At 44.4% G+C, this 27,905-nt stretch overlaps 1 protein-coding gene across 6 annotated transcripts in view; it reads left to right on the plus strand.

The window, feature by feature from the left end:
- Ntrk3 (neurotrophic receptor tyrosine kinase 3) overlaps positions 1-27,905 on the plus strand; it is a 395,823-nt gene that overhangs the window by 306,349 nt on the left and 61,569 nt on the right. For all 6 annotated transcript variants that reach the window (XM_047538450.1, XM_047538456.1, XM_047538451.1 and 3 more), the window contains 3 exons: positions 11,069-11,199; positions 19,850-20,022; positions 23,558-23,801. In XM_047538450.1, the coding sequence (XP_047394406.1) occupies positions 11,069-11,199; positions 19,850-20,022; positions 23,558-23,801 (548 nt within the window). The remainder of the gene's footprint in view (positions 1-11,068; positions 11,200-19,849; positions 20,023-23,557; positions 23,802-27,905) is intronic.

A 27,905-nucleotide genomic window follows, 5' to 3' on the forward strand; every position in this document is an offset into this window, starting at 1 on the left:
GAAGGGACCCAGCCCCTGACTCTCTGGGTTCCCAGATAGATAGACAGCCTCTGCAGTCTGTGAAAGTGGGCTTCAGGGGCTTCCAGCAGAGTTGAAGGAAGGTCTAAACACTGAGGTCAGGTGGAGGGGAGACTTGGGTAGAAATAAAGGGGTGTACACAGACTGAGACCCAAGGGCAAAGAGAATTTTGTGTGGTTGGGGCTGAAAAGGAAGCCGGTGGGGGCTGAACTGAGGTGGGAGGAGGGAGAGAGCTTTCAGACCCTGGGGCAGGGAGAGGATATGGGGATTAGCAGGTGAGGTGTGTCACCAACCCTCTGCACAGCTATGGGAAGACTGGATCTCCACTCTGGGTGACCAGAGCTACCTGAGGGGGTCTCCACTTACCCTGAGTTACCCTGAGGGCAAGTGTGCTTTCATGGGAGACAGACTTATGCCCTGGAAGTTCACTACTGCACACATATTTTAAGCACTCTACCAAGAAGAGGAAGGATGGTTTCCTTGAAGAAGGAGTCTAAGGGTTAAGCATTAGATTCTAAATTTCTGTGGACTCTGTGCCTCCCCTCCTCTTCCCTTCCCTCCCCGTCTACCTCTCTCCTCCCATCCCTTTTCCCTCCTTTCCCTTGTGAACCACAGTATCATCTTCCCTGTGGTGTCTGAGCCCTGCCTTTTACTTTAAACTGGACGAAAGTTAAATTTTCCTAAGGAAAGGCCTCCAAGTTGGGCCTGGTAATGCACACCTGTAATCCCAGTGACTCTGGAGGCTAAGGCTGGAGGATCACAAGTTTGAGGTCAGCCTCAGCAATTTAACAAGGTCCTAAGCAATAAAAAATAAAGAAGTGAGGGCTGGGGTTATAACTCAATGATAGAGCACTTGCCTTGTATGTATGAGGCACTGGGTTCAATCTTCAGCACCACATAAAAATAAATAAATGAATAAAATAAAGGTTCAAAAAATACATGAGTGAGTAAATAAGTAAATAAAAAGGACTGGGGATGTGAATCAATGGCAGACATTCATGGGTTTAATCCCTAGTACCACACACACACACACACACACACACACACACACACACACAATAAAAACAAAGAAAGAAAAGAAAGAAAAAAGGGAAAAAGAGGTCTCTAAGAACGTCCTCTGACCCTACTGGGTGTCCTGTTCATGTTGTAGAGTTCATTTTGTGTAAAGTAAAATCTTCCCTATCATTAAATTTATTGCTGGGAGAACAAGAGTGAACAGATTTCTTCAACCTAGCAACTTTTTTTTTTTTTTCCTGGAAACTGGCGGATATGGGATATTTAAGGACCTGGCCCGTGCCCACAAATGAACTAGAATCCTATGCCTCCAATATAACTAAATTACATCTCATAAAAATCTAATACTGGTCTTTGCTGATGCCATTAACTCTCTATAGTTAGGTAGCAAGGATGTCTTGAGCTTGTTTCTCTGGGCAGTTCATGAGCTGAGCTTATGTAAGGAACAGCAAAGTAGACAGTGGTGGCCCTGGGACACTTAATTTTGTGTTAGGGAATAGACATTCTGAGGAAAGGAAAAGGTCTTTTCAAGAAGAAAGATGATCAAAAGAAGGTCTTAGGGAGTAAAGGGATTAAGGCTGGTTTAGGGGAATGGGTTAGTGAAAGCAGGGACAGTGTCTCCAGATGGACAGGCACCAGCTTGCAAGGTGCTCAGAGGATAGTGAATGGTCACCCTGTTGAACCTATTTAGTGCATTTCTATAGGGAATTTATGAGGAAGAAGTCTGGGAATTTGGACCAGGTTATCAGAATTCTCCAATAATCAACTAAAGACTGCCCTGATGGCACTGATTCTACAGGCTAAGGTCTCTTAGCACCTACTACGTGCTGTCTGCCACTAAGCATTTGATAGTATCTCATTTAAAGACACCACAACTCCATGCAATAGGTATATTATTATTATTATTACTTCTCTTTTGCTGGTGAGGAAATTGGGATTCAGAGAGATGAAGGAATCAGGAAAGATGATTGAAGGTCTGAGAGGAGGGCAGGTGGAAAGAAGGAACTGGTTATTTCCGCATGAACCTTTATGACTATTAGTTCATTCAGCACACTTCAAATGCATCATCGTCCACACATAATCTCATTGATTCTTCATGACAATTCAATAAGATGAATGTTTTCTTAATTTCACCCATTGAAACATCAATGCTTGAGACTGGTTTAGTGAATCACCAAAGGCCACCTCCCAGGATGTGCTGTCAGGAGTGAATTTTACCCAGCTCTGTCTCATCCCAAAGACAGGTTCATCCTCGCTCCCCTTCCTGTAATACTGGTGTTTCTCAACAAATTCCCCTTCCTGTCATTTCTTCTTTTTTAGTGTATTTTTGAATATATTGTTGCCTCTGACTACATGGGTCTCAGGGTTCCCTTTCCTTCTCTTTCTGTCTGAAGTGGTTCAGTTTTCCACTGGATCCAGGGTAGCTGGATCATCAAGATCAATGGCGTGTCCCACGAATGGGAGATTCTGGTCTGTCTGCTGTGGTTCACCCTGTGGTCCTCCCAGGTGTTTCTACTTCCTGCCCCTGACTTCCTGTGTGAAGCTCATCTTATGGCTTTAGGTACCAGCAGCTCTCTCCACAGAGAGTCTCTCCACAGAGCTCCAAAGCTGGAAGGACCCACCAGCTGAAAGGACCAAACTTAAATGCATTTGCTCTCTGATTGCTGATGAGAGCAAAATATCACAGAAGAGATGAGTTAGATATCCAGGATGAGAAGCCAATGCAGCATCCCTGGGCAGCTGCTGGGACAGAAGGACCTCCAGAAAGATGGAGAGGTAGAATGCATCCCTTATATGGGCATTCTGGGTGAGGGTTTGTCACCATGGAGTTAGAAAGAAAACATCCAGGCCAGGAGATGGGGAGGAAGTTGGGAGCTGGGCAAGTTGTGAGAGGGACAGATTCCCAGCCGGAGCCTGAGATTCATCTTTCAGCACCTAACTTCTCAATTCCAGATGGCTTTCCTTGGGGAGTTCTTTTGCTCTTTACTCTTGGCTCAAGCAGTCAATGTTTAATGAGAGCCAGAGGTCCTCCTGCCATAGGAAAGGCCATGGCAACATGGAGACAGGAAGTGGGTATGAAAAGACAGGTGTGGTGTGGTGAGGGAGGGATGCCAGGGGCCCACCATGTCTATCAATGTCTGAGCTCACAGCAGTGGAGCTCACAGGGGTAGCACCTGGGAACAAGGACACATCTGAATCTCAGTCTCACTCGCTGGACTTCTTGTGTCAGGAAACGTGAGCTGGAAATGACCCCAGAACAGACAGTCCTCTTGTGATCTTCTTTCTTTGCTGCTTCCAGAAACAGCAGGGTGTCTTATTTATGTATCTGTCTTGCTGAGAACACGATGTCTCTGAGTCCTAGACTGCTACCTCTAGCCTTGGGGTACACACATGCCCTGGAGTGGACCTGGTGTTCACTGAGCCGCATCAGATGCAGAGCACAGAGGTACTTTGTTTAGAAGCCTGAGGTGCCAGAGACTGAGGGTTCGGATGTGGGTCTCACGACATCCTGGTTCAATAGGATCTTGATTTTTCAGGCCAGTCTTGGAGCCAGGACGTAAATAACTCCACTCTTTGGGAGTTGCTGGATCCTTTCCCATTCTCACTCATCTTTCATTTCTTTTCACTACCCCCCAGCTTCCCTTGTTCCTTTCTCTTTGTAGTGTTCTCCTTGCTAAGCTCTAGCAGTGTTTCAGAGGGAGTTTTAATCTGTTATTTCATTCATCAAATATTTAGTGAATACTTACTATGTATTAGGTACTGTACTTGGCCCAGCCGATGACCTTGAGTAACACATGACATTGACCTTTTGTCTTGAACAGTGACCAGCACCTTTCAGAGTCTCTTTTGCAAAGATATCTGACTCTGAAAAGATGTGGGAGGGTCCCTGGTCCAGAAGACCTTGGGATGGAGCATGGGCTAGGCCAGCTCTTATCTGGGTTCTCAGATAAGCAATCCTGAGCCAACATCAACCCGTGGTGGCAGCAGTAATGGACAGTGCTGGTGCTCATTCAACCGAATCCATTCCCATGATATCATTACCCAATTTGGTTAGTCAATTCTATATTCTAGACTTCCAAGAAAAATTCTGCACAGTTCCTCTATTGGCTCTCCAGACTTTGAAGTGTGTTCTTCTAGAAAGGTCCTTGCCATCAGCCCAGGAGATCTTCCTTTTTCCAGGTGTGTACATCATCCAGAGATCACTCTGCCAGAATGGCCATTTGATGGTTCAGCCATGCTCTGTTCCTCTGTCCTTGAGAACTGACAGGGTTGGCTTCAGATCATTATGAAGTGTCTGCAGCCAGCCAGGGGACACACTCACAGATCATGCTGTTGCACAATACTGCAGGGGAAACTGTCCACCACTTGTAGGCATGAGGTGAGAGACAGACAGGGGGGCCAAGGGAAGGGGTGAGGACGGATCTGTGATGGCAGGCAGAAATTCCTGCCACTAGGGAAGGCAGGGGTCCTGCCCCCTCGGTGGTGTCCTTTCTCCTGACAAGATTTAGAGCTGGGTTCTTTCTCCCTCCTGCCACTTCAAAAGCCCACAGTTGGAGCTCTTGAGAATGTTATTCTTTTCCATTTAAAGACATTCCATTTCATGTGTAATTAAATGTGTGGTATTGAATTAATGTTTTCTTCTGAGCCTTTTTGGCAGCCTGAGACCCTAGGGTCTGGTTAGTGCAAAGAAAACACACGCTTCTCAGAGATCCTCCCTTCCTCTCCCTGTTCCCTCCTCCCCACTCTCCTGCCAAGAATCTCCCTCCTTCTCCTTGCACAGAGTCACACTCAGGACTCACCACCCTCTGCTCTTCTGTGAAACAGTGGGGTCATGAATTTCTGACTTTTAGTGCTGTCTTCATCTCCAAAAAGCATCCTGGCTGCTCTCATTGGGCTCAGGTGGTGGCCACCAAGAGAGGCAAGAACAGGTTTCATGTGGCCATTATAGATGATAGATGCTACTAGTTTTCACTAAATACTGATACCAGTTCAGAGCATAGAGCCTCTTTTTGGAGGAAGAGTTGTAACACAAGACCCTCCATCCACACCTTTGCTTTCCAGGGTTTCATTGACCCATAGCCAACTGCATCCCAAAAATATTAATATTTGTCTTGACTCTGAAGAAAGACCACATTCACATAATTTTTTATTACTGTGTAGCATGATAATTAGTTTTATTATTAGTGATAGTTATTAATCACTAATCTTGATGATTAATGTTAATCTTACTGTGCCTAATTTATAAATTAAACTGTGTAATAGGTATGCATATACAGCAAAAAAACAGTATGTGCAGGGATTGGAACTATGTATAATTTCAGGCACCCTCTAGGAGTCTTGAAATGTGTCACCTGTGGCTATGTAGGAACTACTCTACTAGATTTTGGAGTCTTATGGGTCACCTGTGGTAGCTAGGGGTTCTTGGACAAATTACTTCATCCCCTTGAGCTTAGTTTCCTCACCTGTAGAACCAGGTTAGCAACACATGTTTCAGAGCATCATGAAGACATGTGAGATGCTACATGTCAAATGCTTAGTCTGGCACCTGGCTCAGGGTGAGTTCTCAGTCAATGGCAGCTATTTTTATTATTAATAATGGCACAATATATGAAATTAAGCTAAAGTATACATGCATGAAGTGAGATGGAGTCTGTGAGGGAAAGATTTGATCAGTCTCAAGGATGAACCTAGGAGCCTATTGGGACCTAGGTATTAAAATGGGCCAGGAGCACCCACTGGGGACCAGTCCTTAGGGCTATGCTATGTGTGTGTGGGGGGGCTCTCTGGGTTTCTCAGACACTGACCTTCAGGAAAGTAGCATCTCAGCGCTGCATACTTGCATGACCCCCCCTCCCCACCTTGGGAAAATAATATTAGCAAAACACCAATGTGGCAAATGAACCCTAATTAAAGCACTTTTGTCTGAGAGAGTGCACTGGCTTTGGGGGAATTTGAGTTTGCACTTGACATATAGCAGAGTCAGGAACACCATTATTTATAACCATCGACCCTGGGAAATCTGGTTTTTCTCTGCTGATCAATACCAATCTTGAGTAGGTGGCTGTCTCTATGTTGTGATGTCTTCATTCCATTGTCTAACCAACCTCCTCCCACAAACTATTTTGGACTCTGAAGCAGACAGAGGTCAGACATCATGGTGGTGGACTTGGGCAGACTGCTGCTGACCCTGAGTCAGTTGTTCCTTTACCTCTGAGCAGCCGCAGGCCATTTTGTTTCTGGAGAAAAACCACCATCCTTTCCTAAGTTTCTTTCCAAACTGCTCTTTTGTTTGCAGATAGGTTGACTTTCATTGTTAAAAGGGAAGGAATCATATTTGTTAGGCATCAACTATATTACAGATATTTCTGATCATCTCTGTTACCTACACAGTTTAAATCGACCCTCTTAATAGTGTCACTAAATAGGCATCTGTTCCCAATTTACAGTTAAGGAACTAGAGGCTTGGAGAGAGTAGGGCACAAACAGTAAGAGGCAGGATCAGGATCTCAATACAGACCTGATTTTTCCCCTCCCCAAATCCTCACTCTTTCAGCAGTTCCATATTTATGTGGTCTTTTGTTCCCTTTGTACTCCTGGTCAGCATAGCTGAGCAATTTATGACTGTCCTCCCTGTTCGCCTTTTCCCTAGAACAGAGGTGAAATTGACAGTAGTTGTCTCTGTGTCCATCTAGTCACACAGACTGTCCAGGGTATCTTTGCATGACTTAGAAGATGCTGCAGAAAATTCTCCCTCAGCCCCCAACCCCAGGATGCAGCCTCCCGGCAGCCCCAGTGAACACAGGCAGGATGAGGGGCAATGCTTGCCTGCCCACTGGCCTATAGTGGCTCTGTGGTGTTCTGTACAGAGGTGCCCGGTGACCTTGCTGGATGAGAGATTTTGCTTTAGGTCAGGCTTGCTGCAAGGCCTGGAAGACCTCCCAGAAGTGAATCCCACACATATGGAATAGTTATCTTGGTCCCCACTACAGAGGAAGAATTCTTGGAGCTATAACCAAAATGCAGAAATTCTCATTCTGTATTTGTGTCTGATGAACCAGTTGTCCTGTGGGAAGGAGAGGATCTACAGGTGGCTTCCTTTGGTGGAACTCGGTTAGTGGCTCTCTTGCAAAAAGGAATTCAGGAAGAGCCAGGGCAAAAGGTCTCAGGAACCCTTTTCATTTCTCAAAGTTCCCACCCCATTATATACCAACTCCTTATTCTCTCCAGCAGCTCCTTCCTTAGAGGAGATTGGGAGGTCTTCCCACGGCCTGGGCTGTATCTCCCCTCTCTCCTCCTCCCCTTCCAACATCCCGACGTCTGAGCCTTGTGACCCAGACTTGCTGGGCCAGCCAACCAGGCAGTAAAAAGAGATTGATGCCCTCTCCTCCCAGGAAAATCCATCACTTTTCGGCATGAGGGTCAGATGGCTTCACCAGAGGCAGCTCTGAGCCGCACTGTGTGAGCTAAAAATAAGCACAGCAGGGACCCAAATAGACGTGTGGACGTCAGAAATGAAACGGTTCACTCTAGCCATTCCCCGGAGCCTGGCAGAGCATCCACACCCTTCTCCCCAGAGCCTCGTGGGCTGTGAATGGCCTCCAGGGGGGAGCTCCTGACCTTTCCCTTGGGAGGATGCTGTAATACAGTCCCAGAGCGAGTCTGGTAAGAGAAAGTGGGTTAGGAGTGGAAGACGGTGGAAGGTAGAATTTTGGGTATCGGTGGACAGGACTAATTTAGTGGCCATAAAGTCAGGAAGGACAGAGTAAAAGCAGCCTAATGTAAGGGAAATAATAGGCATGATGGTCGTCATAGAAAGAAGAGAAAGTCCTTGGTCACATTTTAACTTTGTGAATTTGGAAGGTTAAATCCTACCTTCATTTTCTCTTCTGTGAAAGGGGTTCAATAACACTGTCTCTCAAGACCATTACAAGAATTGACCTTGAGCATGATGTAGGATTTGGTGCCTATTAATCCCTTTGTCCTACTTCTTCCTTAGTGGGTTCCAGGAAAGCAACTGCTGCCCTGTTGTTTTGGGGTCCAGAATCTCATCGATACATGGGCTTGTGCACATGGAAATGATTTGCCCTGTGCATTTGCCTCAATCCAGTTTTTCTCTGCCAAAGCTCCCTGGTCACCTGTGTGGCCTCTTCTCTCCATGACCTGGAACAAGTTCTTTCTCGGTAGAGGATTGAAGGTGGAATGGAATCTGTTTTTATTTCTCTTCTTTTGTCTGCCCGCTCCCAGCTCTCACCATCCCACCCATGGCCAAGCACAGGTATGGGTCTCAAAGTCTTTTCACTCTGAAGACACCTGCAATGAACCAAGGCCACTTTATTCTGAACCCCTGAAAATGATTCATTTGCTTATTGGGGGAAGATGCTCTGGCCCGGGGTAGGCTCCACCCAGCCTTTATTCATGTGCTTGCAGAGAGCTGATGAGGTTCCCATACTGTGGTCACCTGCCCCCTGCTATGTTCAAGGTCCACAGCTGTCTGAGCCTCTGCCTCCAGCAGTAGGGGGTCTGCAGCTGTTGCCAGGCTCTCAATTCTCTGGATGTTGAGGGCGGGTTGGGAAACCACTCCCTGTATGCTGCTCCCACTTGGCTTGGCTGAATCTTTCAGGGCCTGTGAATCTTTCTGCGGAGGGAGGGAGAGGAAGAGAAAGGGTTCTTTGACGTGACCCAGGCACAGCAGATGAAAAACAGTCCTGCTCTTGGTAAACTCCTCTATTCTCATTTTACACTCATAGCTGAGAACGAGAAGCACTGAGGAAAGTAGTGTGGACGCCCAGCTCAAGCTGGACATAGGCACCCAGAAAAATGTGGTATGTTGCTTTGCCTTTGTGGAGACATTTCCAGAACATAAGAGAGGCATGATCTCTATTGCATTGATGGGCAGTTCAGAGTCTGGGAGAAGATGGTTCAACCTAGATCACACAGCTAGGAAGGGGAGGAGAAGAGAGGAGGTAAGTCCAGGGTCTCTGATGGCCTCCTGGTCTTCTGGAGGTGGGGCATGACTTAATTTATTTGTGGCCATGGGACTGGTTAAATTCAAGCAGTAAATGTGAATAGTCTTTTTTTTTTTTTCCCAAACTTACTAAATCCTTCACCTTGTATTATTCCCATTTACAAACCCATTTTACAGATGAGGAATCTGAAATCCAAGATGTTCTGTAAGGTACACCAGCCTTTGGAGGTTCCAGGTCTTAAACCAATTGCCTCTAACTCCCCAGTACTTACCAATTCCTGTGCATTTGGAAGTGGGACTTGACACTGAAGAGCTGCCTTTACCAGTCCCATCTCCATTCCCAGGCTGTGCCAGAACATTCACCTTGCAGGAACCTTTGCATCATTGTTAATCACCTGGGAATGCTTAGGCAGCAATGAGCAAATGGCCTCCCAAGAGAGGTCCTGACCTCCTATTTTCTCTTAGTGGGGAGTTCTTCAGCTTTCCCCTCAAGGCCTGCAAATATCCTCCTCAGAGACTGGGAAGCAGAGACTGAGGTAGTGAAGAAGGGAGCAGATTTTTAATCCCCTACTTGTAAAACCGGGGCATAGCTTGGTGGGGTATGGCAGTCTTTTCAGAGTCTTGTGGCCCATGAGGAGCAGCCACCAGCAGCTGTGGGCCTGCCATTCTGTCTTGCTGGGGAGAAGGAAATCACAGTCCGCCATTGTTTTCCCCCACAAATCCTTGCAAGGCAGATCATCCAGGATATCGTGGGATATCAAGAACCCTGATAGGAAATAAATAATGTTTTGTATAGTCTATTCTGAAAGGAATCCCCAAATACACCAAGACACTAGCCAAAGCCTTCCAGCCATGTCCCTCTGTCCCTGTCACAGACTCCTCACTCATGGGGACAGTTTGCCAAGGTCCTCCCCCTTCAGCTTTTATTTTTTGACAAGGTCATTGGAGACAATCCTCTTTCCTGGCTCTGCAATGCTCTTCATAATGTTAATACAGGTATTTAATGGGCTTCTGCCTGTTGAACAATTAATGTAAAGGTCAGTGAGTAATCTCGAGCTGGCTCCTTTCAGCTCCAGCCCACTGCTTGTACAATTCCTTGGTAGCATTCTTTCCAAAGAGGTGGGAGGGCTGAGGTCACAGCTCTGCTCTCTCCTGGCAGACAGGAGAACCTAATTAAAATTAGGTTGCTAAATTAGCAGAGGGAATGGCAACCCCTCTCTCTGCATAGGCCCTCACTCTGGAGCTGTCTCTGAATTGGCCATTTGTGATCTCAGTGATCTTTCTCTCAGAGGAGAAGGATCGCCAACGGGAGGTTTTTCTGAAATAATTTTAGCTGCCAATGAGTAGTTTCTATCATGTTGGGGTCATTGTGGCCATTGTTACAAAAAGAACCGTGTATGTGCATGTGTATATGTGCACACAAACGTCTTTAGTTTGTCCCAGGCATTGGGCCAAGCTCTTTATATGGATTCTCATTGAATTGTCACACAAATTCTTTGAGGAATGCATTGTTGTTAATCCCATATTACAGATGAGGAGATTGAGGCTCTGTGATTAAATAACTTTTCCCAACTCAGAAAAACTAGCCTGGTGATGGAACTAGGATTCAAATGTGAGCCTCAACCATACCCTGCCAGCCTCACTCTTCAAAGTGCAACTAACAATACATCCACATCAACTGGAATGTGTGTTTCCAGACCTACTGAATCAGAATCTGCATTTTAACAAGATCCCCAGGGGATCCATGTGCAGGATAATGGAGAGACTGCTGTATCCCATCTCCAACAACTATGACTAATTAATACCAGACTCCTGGATACTAACTACGGTGGGCAGTTTTCCACTGAAAAAGCAGTGGTTTAGAGAGATTAGGGGCTAGTCAGGGACAGAGCTGAGATTCCATTGAGGGTCACACTCTGCAACCCCAAAGCAAAGCCAGTTTCCATGCTTAAATCAGGGTGCTAGAGTTTGGTTTTCCCTGCTGTGGACTTGGAAGCACCCCATATCCCCTGTTTTCTGGACAAGCACCAAGGACTGACTTTTCTGCCTCCTCTCTGTTCCCCTCTACAGATGTGCAGCACATCAAGAGAAGGGACATAGTGTTGAAGCGAGAACTGGGCGAGGGAGCCTTTGGAAAGGTCTTCCTGGCCGAGTGCTACAACCTCAGCCCAACCAAGGACAAGATGCTGGTGGCAGTGAAGGTAAATTCTGGAGCATGTGGGCACCAGGGAGAGAACTGACTGAGGCCCAGGGAGGTGGAGGAAGAGGCTCACCCATTCTTCACCTGAGAAGATGGTGCTAGGGTCTCAGATGTATTGTGCCAGGGGCAGTGACATTTTTATTGAACATAAAGCAACTTCCTTTGGCTTCTGATGTCAAAGGCTGTGGTATTTAAGGGGACTTTGCCTGGAGAACAAGTTACGTTGATGAAAGGTGCTGATTTAATTCTGAAGGTCCTGGATCACGATCCCCAGTGGCTTTGTAGGATGTATTATCTGTACCTGGAAAGTCACTTGACCTTTTCAAGACCACAGCTGGATGAAGGGTGGGTACCCAAGGAGGACTAGGGAGCCACTCCCCAAGAGTACCAGATATCATTGGGAATAGAGATGGGTGGAGGAGGCAGGGCAGTCAGGTATCCAGAACCTAAGACTAGTGAGTGAGATTAAGAGAAATTCTTAAATTTTTTCCATGGGGCCAGGTTCATACTCCAAGGGGCAAATGGTTGTGGTTAACTGGCTTCTGGCAGGGTCCATTAACCACAGGGCTTTGTGCTGCTGAGACACTAGGCAGATGTACAGCTGGAATTGAATTGCCTTGTGTAGAGAAGGGGCTTAGCTACTACTATTACCCTCTTCTGTCCTTGCTCCATGGAGGAGCCTGTCTCTGTAGACCAATGCTGGGCAAGTCTTTGAAGACGACTGATACACGTAAGAGTCAAATAGCCTCACTGAGGGATTCAGGGGTCTTTGGAGTCCTGCTATAGAGTCAGGAGCTTGGAGTTGCCTCTTTGGGTGCAATGAGAAGCTTCTCAGGCCATTGTAGAATCTACATGATATTCTGGGATGTGGATGCCCAGTAGGTTGGGGGTGAGATGTGGTTATCCATGAGAACTCTTCCTTGAACTTCAAAAGTGATCCATTCTTAGTACTGAGAGGCCTGACAAAGTCTCTGGAATAAAGGCAGTTTCCTGTTTCTATGACATCAGGGTCTCTATATTCATAGTCTGGCATATCTGCAGATTGTCTGTGTTAACAGAGGGGAAATGACCTCCATGGATGCAGTCAGTGCAGTGCAAGGTACCAGCATAGTGTGGGAATCAGAGAGCCTGGGTGCAAATCCCAGGCATATCACTATGTGACCATTTGGAAGACACTCAACCTCTTTGGGTTTCGGTTTCCTAATATGTATAATAGGAATTATAATATCTCTTCCTTAGGATGTTGATGATTAAATTACACAATGTGTATACAATCCTTAGTGCTTGGGACATACTACATGCTCAATAAATAGTAGCTATTATTTGTTCTTATCATCATCTTTGTTACTGAACATGCTTAGATCAAAGAGATGCAACCTGCCAAACTTGCATTAACTATCCAGAATAGGACTCACCAACCTTTTTTTATTCCAGGCCTCAGAATAAATATTTTAGGCTTTGAGGACCATGCTTCCATTGTAACTACTGAACTGCTTGTATAGTAGGAAAACTGCATAAACAATATAGTCACTGCTGGGCATGTTGGTGTACACCTGGAATCCCAGAGACTCTGGAGTCTGAGGCAGGAGGATCGCAAGTTAGAGGCCAGACTCAGCAACTTAGTGAGACCCTGCCCAAAATAAAAAGGTCTGAAGATGTAGGTCAGTGGTAAAGCACCCCTGGGTTCCATCCCTAGTACCAAAACAAATAAATTAATAAATAATACATTAATCGAGAGGAATGAATATTTTCCAATAATTTTTTTTACAAAAACAGAAATAGAGGGCTGACCACTATTCTAGAAAAAAAAAAAAAAGAAAAAAGAAAGAACAAAAGTTTCGCCCCATAAAAGGCTGATGCTTATTATTTCTGTGTTCTGTGTGCCTCTGCACTTTAATGTTCAGAAGGACACTAATCCACTGAGTGTTTGCGCATCCACCTGGGGTCTGGTGCGTGAACTGGACAGTTTTGCACTTTGAGCAGGAAATAAAATGATGACCAGAACCCTGGGAAACATTTCCCCTGAGTGGTCTGGAATAAAGAAGCAGTACCCAGACTAGGTAATGCAAAAAAATGTGTTTCCTTTTGCAGCTTTTTAAAAGGGTTTCTTTCTCTCCTTGGGCCTGGGATCCTCATGAACATGAGCCTCTGGAACTTTATACCATTGATCACTCACTGGATCCACCTAGTGAGCAGCCCTGGAGGACATGCCTGTCCCCTGCAGAATACCCCTGAGAAGGAACCTTTCCTGCTCCCTGTCCTTTTTAGATCTTCCTCCTTTTTGTAGGCCCCTTCCTCTTGAGTGTGTTCCCATCTTGATAAAGGATAATTTTGTACTTCTGGAAAACACTTGCAAGTATAACCCAAGATTACGTTTGCTCAAAATCATGGTTTTAAATCAAAGGGCAAGATTTTTTTTTTCCCCCCAGCAGTTGCTGTGATGGAAACAAATGTTTTTAAGGTGCTTACAGCCTACTGGGAAGCCAAGATGAATGCCTGTGAAGGAAATGGAGAGCAGGATAAGACAGAGCGCCATTTGCCTGTACGAGTGGTGTACGTGTGGTGTTAAAATGCAGAAGCTCCTTGGCTCATGATGGAGCTGCACCCCAGTAAGGTGCAGATCAGTAAGGTTTAAAAGGTTATAAGTCAAATCGAATTCACTTAACTCACTGAACATCCAAGCTTAGCCACACGGAACCCTGAGGAGTAGCGTTTGTCCTTGTGATCCCGTGACTGCCTGGGAGCTGTGGTTTGTGGCTGCTGCCTGTACACACGAATAACCATGATGGGAACAGGCCTCAATGGATTCAGCGATGCCGTTTATTAAGCCGCCGAGTCAATCAATCAGACATCGGAGGGCCTCATTGTCAGGGTGCAAAATGGCTGCCAGTGACAGAAGGGGTTTGTATTAGGTTACAATGAGGGTGAGTTAATCACTGGAGACTTAAGCAGAATGTGTTGGTTTGGGCAGTCAGGAAAAACGTTGTAAAAGTTGGAAACTCATTGTTACTGGGAAGGGGTGAAAATCCAGAGCTTACTGTTTATCTTCTTCCTCTGGGAACCACTGTTACCCAGAGCTCACCGCTTGCTTTCTCCCTCCAGGGTTCATCCTCACCGGGAAAGGGTGAATGTCCAGAGCCCAATGCTCCTCCCTTCAGGACCCTTCACCCATAGTCGCAGGGAAGGGAGGAATGTCTGCCTCCTCCTCCTCCCTGTTACACTGTCCTCCTGTCCTCCTGGGGGTCATCATTTTGCACATCCTTCACTGCCATAAGAGAGTATTGAACCATGTTCGCTAGCCAGGGAAATGATCAAGATTCAAAGTAAGGTTTCTCCTGAATTCATATCCCTTCAACCAGTGTAAAGTCAAAACATTTTAAGTCCAAGCATCCTAAGTTGGGGTCTTTCTGTAATGGGATCCATGAAGCTGTTAAGTCGGTTACACCATTTTTAAATAGTCATTTGACAAACTTTACTCTGACAGGGCTTTGAAACCCAGGAAGCCTTTCCTTTGTGGATGGGGAATGAGGCCTTTCTGCTTTTCCTATTTTCCTTCTCTGTCATTCTGTGTCCTATTCTGGGTGAACCTCAGCACTCTTCGGATTCATTGATGCTTCTTAGTGGTTTTTTCTGGTCTAGAGATTTTCCTGTCTGTGGAGGGTTTTGCTTTAACCTTAATGACCACATAGTTTATTACTAAGACATCTAATTGGCCCTTAATTTTTTGTTAATTTTTTATATCACTGTTCTTACTGCAAGCCTTCTTACGGAAAAATAATTATTTTTTCATTTTCTTGAAGCGTTTACTTGTTTAAAAAGCTTTGAGAGCTTGCTCTGCAGGAAATTCATGTTCTGGTTATTGACAATTTTAGTCATTTGGATTTAGCATTATGTTTCTTTCAGTATGTCTGAATTTCAGCTTCTGGGTCCCTTTTCGTTTGGAGGGTTACTTCATTTTTGTTTGGGGTGTTCATGATTTCCAGTTTTGGTTGCTTTAAACTGGAGTGGTCATATAAAATGTTTGTAGAACAGTCTGAGGGCAGAAGTTCAGATCTTTTTTATTTTCTAAAATACTTAGAAGGTTTCCCCCTTTACTCCTAACAGTGCTTTCTATCAGTGACCTTTATCAGGTCTTTCCAAAGCATTCATCCTAGCTAACATAAAAGCTGCCTGCTCTGCACTCCTGTTTAATTGGTTTCTTCATTGTATTTCATAATTGTTTTAACAGGTTTAACTGCTATGGATGAATTTGGCGACAATCATAGCCAACTCTTGGTAAACCCCTCTCTGGGAGCGAATCACTTCTCTGGGTATTCAACTATCACTGAGTACTCGGGGTTCATGGGCACCAGTCAGTATGCTCTGCAAAGGTTATGGGTGGTGCTGACTAATCTGGCCAGTCATGCAGATATAGCCTATTTGAGAGTTTTTCCCAACAAAAGAAAAGCAAGCACAAAGACCCTAAGGCAGATTAAAGCATAAAGTGTACAAAATAGAGAAAAGCCAGTGATACTGAAGTGTAATGAATGAGGGCTGAAGGCAGTGAGGGAAAAAGGAGGTGGAGAGAAATGAGCAGACCAGACATTTAGAGCTGAGGACCGTGTTAAAGAGTTTGGATTTTATCCTAAAATCAATGGGAAGCTAATGGTCAGTTTTAAGCCAGAAAGAGATGAGAAAGGAATGCCTGTTTATATGGTAACTACCCATCTTCCTCCCTGATAAATGTGTGAATCTTACCAAGGGGACATGAGAGTGGCTTTTGAGGAACTAAAAGAAAAATAATAGTAATTATCATAATTAAAGGGGAGAGAGAGAGGAGAGAAATATTGAATGTTTAGGAATGTGCATATCTCATAACCCTCTGTGAATAATAAAATGGATTTCAAGATATTAATGACATCTGAAGCCTAGTATCCATACCAATATCTTCTCCCAACAAAATAAAAAGAAAAATGGAAGGCAGCAGGTCTCTTAGGTTGGACAAAATGAAGATGTCAAGTGTCTCTGAAGGTACCTGGAGCTGTTGAGTAGCTCTCACCTCTAGCCGGCTCCCTCCCATCCTGTTGAGCAGCCTAGCTGAAACCCTCCCCTAGGACAGCAGATTCTCCTGAGATCTAATGCATATGGAGGGAAAGAGCAGAAGGAGAAATGTCCCCAAACTTTGGAAGAAAAAGAGGGAGACAAGGAAGGCAAACTCCCATTCTCCTCTTTGGATGTTGCTCAAAGGGCCTAGCCGGAGCCTCTCTGGCTTCAAGGCCCTCTTGGCAAGACTTTCTCACTGCACCAAGGGTTGGTGGCTATGATAAACACCAGTTCTGTCCCATGCCACTGACCATTGACCCATTTTGCAATTTCCCAGCAATATTAGTATTAGATGTGGACTCCCTGAGAGGGGCAAGAAAGCCATTGGCCCAATTCTTCTCCTCATTATTCTCCTGTCATCTCTCTGTCCCAGTTGCATTTATCCTCAGGGTTGGGGTCACTTGCAGCTCTGGACCCCAGTTGCTACACCCCATCTTTTGATAATTTGACATAACATTAAAACTTTGACATAAGAACTTCAGGTTAGAACCACCAGCTGGAAAACCCCATGTGAAGGCAGAGAAAAGGGTATGGAAGACTGAAAGAGACAGGGGTTGCTTTGTGCTCTGTCTCTCAAAGGAGGAACTCATCTGCCATGCAGTGCATGGTGCCAGCCTGGGGGACACTGGCTGGTACTGCTTGAGAGCTGAGAACGGAAATATCCCATGGCTGCCATTGATATCCAGACTGTGGGAGAGAGTGATTTAAAGAGATGGAGAGAGGCCATTTGGCTGGCCCCAAATTTGATCTATTTTTCCCTCTCATAAATCCAGCATTCACATAAATCTTTATATTCTCCCATCCCACCCATGCTGGGCACTCTCTTTTTTTTTTTTTTTACTTCTTCATCATGAAAATAAATAAATCACTCTTAGTCATCCTGTGTCCACGCCCCAACTCATGTAGCTCAGGGCTGCAGCCAGGAGCCACACCATGATTCTCTGGCTTGCAAATGTCTTTGTTCTGCTTGTGGTGGGCATTGCAGCCTCCTGCTTTATTCATAGGTCACCTCTCAGAGCAAGCAGCCAGTGCTAAAGGGGAAAGTGCATAAAGTTAAGTCTGATAAAAATCAACCATGGGTAGGTAGAATGAACCTCTCACTCTGTTTCTGTCCTTGACCTGCCCTATAGGCCTATATCTTGCTGGATCCAGACACCCTGCTGGCATCCATACCTGTGGCCTTTCCCTATCCTCTCCTCAACAGGAACATACCTTTTCCTCCTGGGCCCTTCATTCCCTGGGGGACCTGTTTAGTGACTAATTCATCTGCTCAGTTGATTTAAGCAGGTGTACTAGACAGGAAAATACCCCAGGCTCCAGATCCAAGCTGTTTGTTTCAAGATCTTTGGGAAACCCCTTCCCAGTTCTGGGCTGCAATTTTCTCACTAAATGGGCAAATTAAGTCAGATAACTTTTAACATTTTTTGTCAGCAGTGGTACCATTTAATTAAATACTTTTTTGCACCAACCTTCCAAATTTTAAAAAAGATGGAAGGTGGTGCTGAGTGAAGTTGGATGAAGTTTCATCTCTGGTCAAGAGACCACACCCAGTTTGATGGCCCTAGAGGTATTGCTACTGACTGGTGAGGGACCATGGAGCTCACTAGAGGATTGCTTGTGTTCACTCTAACTTTCTACTGTTTAAGATGTTTGCAAGTGACTGGTTCCCAGAGAGGCTCAGCCTCAGTTTCTGCAAATCAAGAGAAGCAGATAGTAGTAGATAATATCTAGAGACTTTCATTATAACAATCATCATCTCTGATATGTGCCAATGACTGAGAGGGCCATATCATATGGGCCTGCCCATAGATCCATAGATAGAATTAAAAAAAATTAGGTTCACACTACTGTAGTTCTAGAAAGTAAAACTAATGAGTCTGCAGGGTAGGAGAAAGGTCTCTGGCTAGGGGGCTGGCATAATCTACAGGGGAGGTCAGTCTGCCTGAATAACTAGAAAAGACCAGATGCCTACTAGAAAGCTTGCAAAGCAGTCTCCAGTCTATCTTGATGTTCACTAACCTGATGGTGAGGAAATTTCACACTCATTTCGTTATTGCTTCATGTTGTATCTATTGAGGTCACTAAACTGTCTGTATTAGCATTTTTGCTGCTGAGACTAAAAGATCTGACTAGAACAACTGTGGAGGAGGAAAAGTTTATTTAGGGTCTCATGGTTTCAGAGTTCTCAATCCATAGACAGCTGACTCCCTTCCTTAGGGCTCAAGGTGAAGCAGAACATCATGGTGGAAGAGTGTGGTGGAGGGAAGCAGCTCACGTGATAAACAGAAAGCAGAAAGAGAGTCCACTCATCAGATACAAATATATATCCCAAAGGCAAGCCCCCAGGGACCCACCTCCTCCAGCCACACCCTACCCACCTTCAGTTACCACTCAGTTAATGCCTATCAGGAGATGAATTCACTGATTGGGTTAAGACTCTTACAACACAATCATTTCTCCTCTAAATTTTCTTGCATTGTCTCACCCATGAGCTTTTAGAGGACACCTAATATCTAACACTGCCAGTTAAAGGAAGTGGATGTTTGGCCCCATTTGCCCTCTGACTTTATGGGGAGGACGTAGAAATGTGCAGGTGCACCTGTGCAGGCTGCTCCTCTGGGAGAGGGACTGTCCCCTGCACAGGCCTTAGCCATCCTGACCACCATTGCTCATCCCTGAGTGTTGCACTGTCTGATACACTTGAAGTTTTCAGCTTTAGTCCCATGCTATCCTTCAACATTGGTGACTTACACTCTTGGTGGATGTATTTCTCCTAGACCAGGATGAGGCTCCATTTGCACTTCTCCCTCTTACCTGGCTCTCCCTCCCCAACAGGGCTGAGTTGTAGCATCTTGGTGGCCACCAGATGTCCACCTTCTTATCCTGCACTGGGACTTTGTAATTCTCTACTAGGTCCTGGGTGCATCTAAGGCTTCCCTCTGTTCATTACCATTCCAAGGCTGTCACCCTACTTACTCCTCAGTGCTTACTTCAAACTGTCACTAGGAGAACATGGTGCCTTTTAGAAGCAAAATGCTCACTCTCTTCTGCAAATACAGAACTCCATCACCATTGAAAAATAAGGACACAGAAGGACAAGGAAGCTATTAGGCTATCTGCCTGATTTCTGGTAGGCCGTGGGAGTGTTGGTTTACAAGGCTAAAGCAACAGGGACAGTGGTTTTTGCACTGTTTATGTTAGCAGGGAAACCATTTATTTAAAGGAAACCTTAGGAACAGGGGCTTTCTCGGGCCTTCCACTTCACATCCCTGTTCCCTTGTCATTCACATTCACCTCTGAGGACTCCAAGGGACTCTGAGATGAACACAGTTTAAAATCACCGGCCAGCACATGGAATGTGGGTGTCAGAAAGTGAGCTTCTCTTTTCTATGTGGATCAAAATGTTGAAGGATGTGGGGGTTGGATCTTACAGTTTGATTTAGCACCCTTATCTTTAAATTCCCTTTAAAATCTCATTTATTGGGAACGCAGCAGTGTATGGTGCCAGGTTTCTCCGTGGGAAAAGCTCTCTGTCCCCTGGTTACTAAAGACTGCTATACTGTTTGCAGGCCCTGAAGGACCCCACCCTGGCTGCCCGGAAAGATTTCCAGAGGGAGGCCGAGCTGCTCACCAACCTGCAACATGAACACATTGTCAAGTTTTATGGGGTGTGTGGCGATGGGGACCCCCTCATCATGGTGTTTGAGTATATGAAGCATGGGGACCTGAACAAATTCCTCAGGTAAGCAAGGAGTGCTGTCTTTCTCTTACTGACCCCAAGCACGTTCGACCCCTGAGGTTTTCTCTGGAGTCAGAAGTCATGCTCCCTCACTGAACTCTTAAATCTGAGTATGGGAAACGAGAAGTACCCTTTCATTTTTCTCCAAGGGTCTCAGAACTCTGTCCCTAAGATAAAAAGCCTGTGTTCTTTCTCCTGATTCCAGGGTGGGTTGAGGAGAGGAGTCTGGAATGGGTCCCAGGAGAGTCCAGCGGGGTCACTCTCCCTCAGTGCTGCAAATAGCTTGTCCCCATTGTGCCTTACACATCTCACTTGCAGTGTGAGGCTAGTACTACACAGCTTTCCTGGAAACCTTCTTGCCAGAGGCTTTTTGATGATGAATAGGAAGGTATGAGGTTAAAAATTCATCAGAAGAAAGAGATGGTTGGAATAAAAAGGCAGATTTTCCTCGGGTTAATTCTAGAGGTATGTTGTCTACAACAGTAGCCACAGATGGCTATTTGAAGTTAGATTTACATTAGTTAAAGTTGATTAAGATTAGAAGTTCAGTAACTGGTCTCGCTGGCCATATTTCTAATGCTTGGTAGCCACATGTGTCTAGTGACTGCCCAAGGAGCAGCGCAGTGCAGACTACTTCCATTATTTGGAAATTTTCTTGGATAGCACTGTTCTAGAGAGATTTTTTTTTTTTTTTGAAAGAAGTTTCCCCAAGTCCAGAGAAAGGTTACCCGGACTTTGACAGACTGTGGATGAAACCGGTAAGAGGCTGGCGCTCCAGTCAAAAGTTCTGGTTGGAGTTGCAGGGGAGAATCCACTTTAACCAGAGAAGGCAGCAACTCATTCATCTAGGACTAGGACAGAGCTGGGATTTTCCTGTGGCAGCCTTCTATCCTAGTCACCTCCCATATAGTGCCCAGATGTGGGGAAAGCCATGTGTGAGGAACTGTGGAATTCAGTCTCCCAAGAAGCAGGTTGAACTCTCAGGTCCTGGATACTTAGGGTGCAGTCTCTGCCATACCACTAGCTGAATTCCATCGAATGCCATGATTGAGGATGAAACTTCCAGAGTTCAAATGTAAGGTATAAAGGCTCTAACCCACTCACCAACAAATGATGAGCATCCCCGAGAAGTGCCACATTCCATAGAGTATTGTGGTTTTGAGGTAGGATTGCAAAAAATTGGTACCAACTAATGGACTGAAGGAGTCTTTGGAGCTCTGTTTATAAGCTAAGTTAAAAAAAAAAAAAGATCCCAGAGGAATTGAAAATATCTGTAGAATGTCTGCATCCCACTGAACTGGGATTTACAATGAAACGGAATCTTTTCTTGGAGAACTCTGTCCTTGGCATAAGACAAAATGGGGTTCATGTCCTGCATTTATCACATGTTAATTACAACTGGAACAAATTACACAACTCTTAGTAACGGCTGTGAGTATTTTGATATATCATATATATATATATATATATATATATATATATATATATATATATAATGCCTAGATGAGTTTTTCATGTAGCTAGGTGTTCACTGGTAGCTACTATTAAAATTATTTCTACTATTACTATTTCTGCTATGAATCATGATTGTTTCCAATCCAGGAATCACTCTCAATATTCAGGGTCCCCCTCTCCCTGAGCTTCCATTTCTCTGGAGTCAGAAGGGCATATTCCTTTTTCCACCACACCCTCTCCAGAGATCCAGTACCTCTAACTCAAGTGCCACCAGCAGGGCTAAAGAGTTCCTGGGTGTGTGTCTCTCATGCCCAATGTAAGAGAAGAAGAAGAACAGGGAAGCAGAAGGGAGAGAAAGAGTGAGAAGTGAGAGTAAAGGCAAGGAATAGGAAGAGGAGAAAATAAAAAGAAAAGTAAAAGCAGATCAAAAGGAGCAGAAGGGAAGGCATAAGATGAGAGGCAACATCAGCACTGGGTCATCTCCTGGTTCTCCATGGACAATGTAAGGAAGGCATTCCTGTAAGCACAATCTTGCAAGGACTTGCTGACACTCTTTAGTCTTTATGTCTTTTCTCTGAACTGAAGGAGTTCAGAGAAGACAGCATGGAGGAGTCTATCCAAAATCAAGGCCCAACAATATTCTGGGGGAATTTTTTTTTTTTTTGGTATTGTAAACTGAACTTTTGCCTACACTGCTAACCAGATTCCAAGTAGATGCCATTCATCTGTCTCCCTAGATTCTGTCAGTCAAGACTGAGCTTCTCCAGAATGCCCTAGTGCCAGAAACTCTTAGCAATAGGTCACACCAACCCTTCCCAGGAGCTGACTCGCTGCTGCTCTCCCAAACATAGTCTCAATGACACTCAGGTTGACCCTGCCTGCCTTCACATCTCCAGGTTGGTGGTATTTAGGGGCAGGCTGGAGTGTGCCCTGATGGTAGACAGGAGTGTATTCTTACCTATTGACCCCCTCCCTTGCTAACTGATCCAGCAGCCTCCTTCTAAAGAGTGAGGTAGTTGGAACTCACCGGAGATAATAAAATGAGTGTGTTCATATTTAATGGTGCCTTTCAGTGGAAATTGGAGAAGCAGTAAAACAGACTGAGACCTCGCTGTACACCAGGGTTCGTTGGCCCACTGCTTCATAAATAAAGGCCCCCAGTGTGGTTATGGCTCGTTGGGCTTTCTAGAGAAAAGAGTGAGCACTAAAAGTGACCGATATGACAAGGCGAGGTGTTAGAAAAACAAATCCAGGCCCCAATTTGGGATAGGAGGAGTGCTGGGGTGATCTAGGTGCTTCAGAGTCAGAGGGTCTCTCCATCTTGCCCTGCTACTGCTATTGAGTTACCATGCTACGCAGTGTGGTGGAATGGTTAGGAGTGAGGACCCATAAATTTCCTATTATTTACAGTTGGGGATATAGACTGCTAGTCCACAGCATCAGCTCCAGGAATTTGTGAGAAATGCAAATGAATGTACTCGGCCCAGTCAATCAGAATCCTAGGGAGGGGACCTGGGATTCTGTTTTAAACCTTCCTTTCTCCCTTTGAAAGTGCTCCTTTATAGTCAAGGTTTGGTTTTAAGTTCTATCTCCTGATTGTCAAGATAGCCATTCTGAGACATTCTTTGGTAAGTGAACTGATCATTTTGTGTCTCAATTTCTTTATTTCAAAGTTGGGGTAGGAGGATTAATTGAATATATTCAAAACAAACAGAATAGTGCCTGGTGCATAGTAAGGGCTAAGTGAGAGTTAGCTAATTGTTTTATTAAGTATTATATAATAAACATCTAGCCCCTCGGGAACCCCTCAGTAGCAGTAAGATGTTAAAAAGAGTGGGATTATTCCCAGTTCCATTAAAGTATGTCTGCTGTCATCTTAGTTGGGAATCTGATTGTAGTATTTCATCCATATCCACATTCACTCAATATAATTTGGAGTAGGTAGAAATAGGATATAGGTACTGTGGAAAGGGGAATTTCACTCATTTCTATAGAGCATTCCAGAGGACTGTGAATCCAAAAGTCCTTTCCCCTTGATCTCCTGAATTCTCTCTGCTCCCTCTTTCCTTCCCACTTCTCGCAGGGCCCACGGGCCAGATGCCATGATCCTTGTGGATGGGCAGCCACGCCAAGCCAAGGGTGAGCTGGGGCTCTCCCAAATGCTCCATATTGCCAGTCAGATTGCCTCAGGAATGGTGTACTTGGCCTCCCAGCACTTCGTACACAGGGACCTGGCCACCAGGAATTGTCTGGTTGGAGCCAACCTGCTGGTGAAGATTGGAGACTTTGGCATGTCCAGAGATGTCTACAGCACCGATTACTACAGGGTAAGGTGACATTCCCAGCTGAAGAACTCAGCAGCAGAGCTAGCACCTTGCTTACATGTCTTTGTCATTGTCCATTAACCCTGTTACTCTGGTGCACGCATATACACATAAGTGTTCAGATGCACACTCAACAGTTAGTTATCTTTTGGCCACTATCGTTGCTTGGCATACCTTTTTATTATTATCTCAACAGGCCTTTCTTCTTGTCCTTTTGGACATTTGACTCAACTGTATCTGTACATTGCAATATAACATAGGCATTGTGTTCTTACTGGCATGAATGCTCATTTTTCATGCACACACACACACACACACACACACACACACACACACATGTACATCCACATACCCAGGCAATTCCAACTTGGTGCTACACTTTAACATCTCCCAGCACAGTCCCTGATCTAGCCTTACCCATGATACATTTTATTCTCTGGTATTATCTTGTGACCATGTAAGGATGATCTTCTTTCCAAAGATAGATCTTGATGAAAAGTGGAACCCAAAGTAAACTAGCAAAAATGGTTAATACATTCTGAACAGATAATCCTAATGGTTTTGGAAAGATGAGGAAAGAAAGCATTGTATCAACCTCCAACTTTGGAGAGAGGCCAGGTTAGACCTTATGGAAAGATTTCTGAATGTGAGGGGAGCAGTCATGTTCAGTTTTACTTCCATATATTTGTCTCCTTCATATTAACAGGATCTTATTTCGCTCCCAGAAACAAGTTTTCTCCTTAGTCTTTGGAAATCTTCCCATGGATCATTGGATGGTTTTGATTATTGCCAGGGAAAGGGTGAATGACCACAAGTGTCACTTTTCCCAGAAAGGGGAAGTGTGGTTGCAACTTGAAACCAGAGATGGGATAATGTCTGCAAATTGATTGGGAGGCAGATGTCCCTAATACATGGAGCATGGGGACATTAACTAGGGAAGTAGTTTGGATAGGTAGAATAAGGAGAGAGCAATGTTTTAGAGGAAGAAGGATCTCTTAGTCTGAGCTATGACAAAATGTCATAAACTTGGATTCTTACAACAAAACTTTTACTTCTCATGTTTTTGGAGGCTAGAAGTCCAAGATCAAGATTTTCACAACTTCTATGTCTGGTGAGGGCCCATAACAATAAATAGTTGTCTTTTCATTGGGTCCTCACATGGCAGAAAATGTGCAAAGGATGTCTCTGAGGTCTTTTTTTTTTTAATAAAGGCATTAATTCTATCCATAAAGTCTCCACCTTCATGACCTAACTGCCTCTCAAAGACCCCTCCCCAACAAATCATCATGTTGAGGGTTAGGCTTAACCTAACTCTGAACTTTCAACACAAACATTCAACCAATAGCAAGAAAAATAGCAGCCACTTGTCTCATCATTTTGCAAGGAATGAATGGTCATATAATGAGTCAAAGACCCCATTCATGATTGTCCTGTTGGCTTGAGCCTGGTGGACCAGGAGGCTAGGAATTTGGCTTTGGCACATCTATGTAGATAAGTCTATCAGGATGGTCCTGATGGCTTTGCCTAATCATCATCACTCAGGTATTAAAATGGATCACTCAAGAAACTTCATTTTAGCAATGTTTAAGAAATGACTTTTATGGCTACAAAGTGACCTGTTTGTAGTACAACCAAAGGATGACAAATGATAAACTATCATGAGCACACATGAAGCAAACTGGGCAACTTCTATAGCCACCAGCCCTGTCCAGTGTCCTGAGACACAGAGAAGAGCAAAATGTAGCAGGAACCACACGCTGAGCCAGAGTCGACCTGCCAGGAAATGTCAGAGTGGAGTCTCTTTTTAGTATCTAGACCATTTTTTTCCCCTCATTTTCAAGAGAAGCATTGGTGTGGTTACTAGGAGGGCCCATGGGTCATTGATTTCTTAGAGGCCAGCTAGAGCTGGCACCATTTAATTGCTTCTCCACTCTGTGTAATAGGGTTTGCTGGATTGCCTGACTGAACTCAGATTTATGGTGGAGTTGATGAAAGTAAGGGATGGCTCCCTGTTTTATTTTATTTTTTTCTGTGCAAGGGAGATATTTAATTAGGCCAAGTTGTTCTCTGCTGGCTTCACCAGGGTCTTGGGAAACCATGACTGACCAGAATGTGCAAACTGAACCTTCAAACTTGCTTCTGGGCTTGTACTTAATATTTCTCTGTTCTGGCTTAAAAAGACAAATCAAATAAAATAAATCACAATCCAAATGATAGTTCTTTTCCCTTGCTTTAACAGCTGGGAACTGTTGCTCTTTATTCCTGGGAGAGTTTCAAGGAGTAAACCCTTCTAATTTCTGTGGGTGTCATGATGGTTTAAGGAAGGGGGAATAAATGGGAAATGTCTACACTCCCTGTATCTTCAATTCCTTCTTCATGAGTCCTAAGTCAGGTTGCTAGCTGAGGCCAGCTGGCCTTTATTTCCAAGGGAGCATGGAATAAGAAAAGATAGCTAGTACAGTAAAATTCAGCACTCCATTTGAAAGTGGCTTATTCTTCTGCTGTTGGGTAGGTACTATACTCTCCATATTCAAAAAAGCAGCTTGTACTGTATCTTCATGTTGACTTCATGATATCCTATACACTTATCTTCCTTCCTTACTCCTCTGTAAAACAAAAGGGAGCAGTACTTTTGCCTGAGGTCACAATGATGCAATCTGAAGTCTTATCATTCATATTGGAAGACATTGGGGTCAACGTGGGTATTCTTGGGTTTTGGGCCTAATCTTATGTGTGATCACTTTCTAACATTTGACCGTCATTAGCAGTCATGTGACCTTCATGCCTTTGCCCTAACCTCTGTTCAATTTTCCTATTTCTCAAAAGAGGACAAAAATATTTACTCAACAGAGTTTTATGTTGATGTTAAGTAAGTTAATTTGTGTAAAGAGCCGTAATACAATACTTACTGGGTAAGTTTATTGTTTTTATTATCTTCCTTAGTGCTTTTTACACCCAAGGCAACAAAACAAAACAAAACTGTGGGGCTAATCTTATTTCCAGATGCAGTTCCTGAGTTAGAGACAGGAAGCTCCTGACCACTGGAAAATAATTTGGGATCACACAGCTGCCCCAAAGGAGTAGGGTCCTTAAATTGACCACCTCAGGAAAATTTCCTCCATAAGATTTTAACTTATATAGAAATATTGGGTCACTGGTGCTTGCTTCTTCTTTTTGTCAGTGTTTATATCGTCTTGCTGCTGAATCTTAGAGCTAAGTCCATGTCCCAGTGATTTATGTAGGACTTTGTTGTTCATTGTACACTAGTGGAGACCCTCAGGAAAACAGTGATTTATCAGATGGAGAGAACTCTGTGAAAGGTTCTCTCTGAAAGCAGATACCCCAGGACAAGCTTCACCTCTCTACTACCATTGATCACTGGGCCTAAGAATTTGCTGATTTCACATGCCCAGTATAAACACAGGTAATTCAGGCATTTGTGTGTGTGTTTGTGTGTGTGTGTGTGTATGTGTCTGTGATCTCCTGCTCCCTGAGGATTCTAGAGCATACCCAGGGAAGCAGGAGGAGAGCTTGAGATAAGCTCTTCCATATATTCTCCCTTTTTCATTTTTAATTTCTGAAAACAAAGAGGTGCCATCTGGCTCCTGCATAAGTGGTATGCAAACGATTTACAAAGGTGAACTGCCGAATTTCCTGTTACATATTTAGATAGAGAAAATAAACATCTCTGCATCAATGCTCTGGAGCAATTCGTTCTCTCTTCTTAAGATAGTGCCAAAGACTATTTTCCTCCTATAGATCAGTGGCTCAGGGTTTCCAGATTGTCTTTAAATTGACTTTGATAAGGGAAGGCTTTGAGTACCATTATACCTTTCATCAAACACTAGGAGATTAGTGATCAAATCTAGAATTAAAGAAAGTTTCAAGCATCCTGAAGGAGTAGAGACTGGGATTCCAAAATTGAAATGTTTTCAGGTGTTTTTATTTGAGGGGGAGACTATATGCTGAGATCTGGGTGGGGGGAGTGGGATGGGAGGGAATTGATATTGATCCAAATTTGGAAGTGGGCTTTCCTGTTCACCCTGTTATCCTGTGTACCTAGTCCAGTTCCTTGGTAAACACCCAATAAAAATGTCAGTGAATGAG

Source organism: Sciurus carolinensis, chromosome 2 (assembly GCF_902686445.1).
Source record: "Sciurus carolinensis chromosome 2, mSciCar1.2, whole genome shotgun sequence".
In the NCBI taxonomy this organism is placed as follows: domain Eukaryota; kingdom Metazoa; phylum Chordata; class Mammalia; order Rodentia; family Sciuridae; genus Sciurus; species Sciurus carolinensis.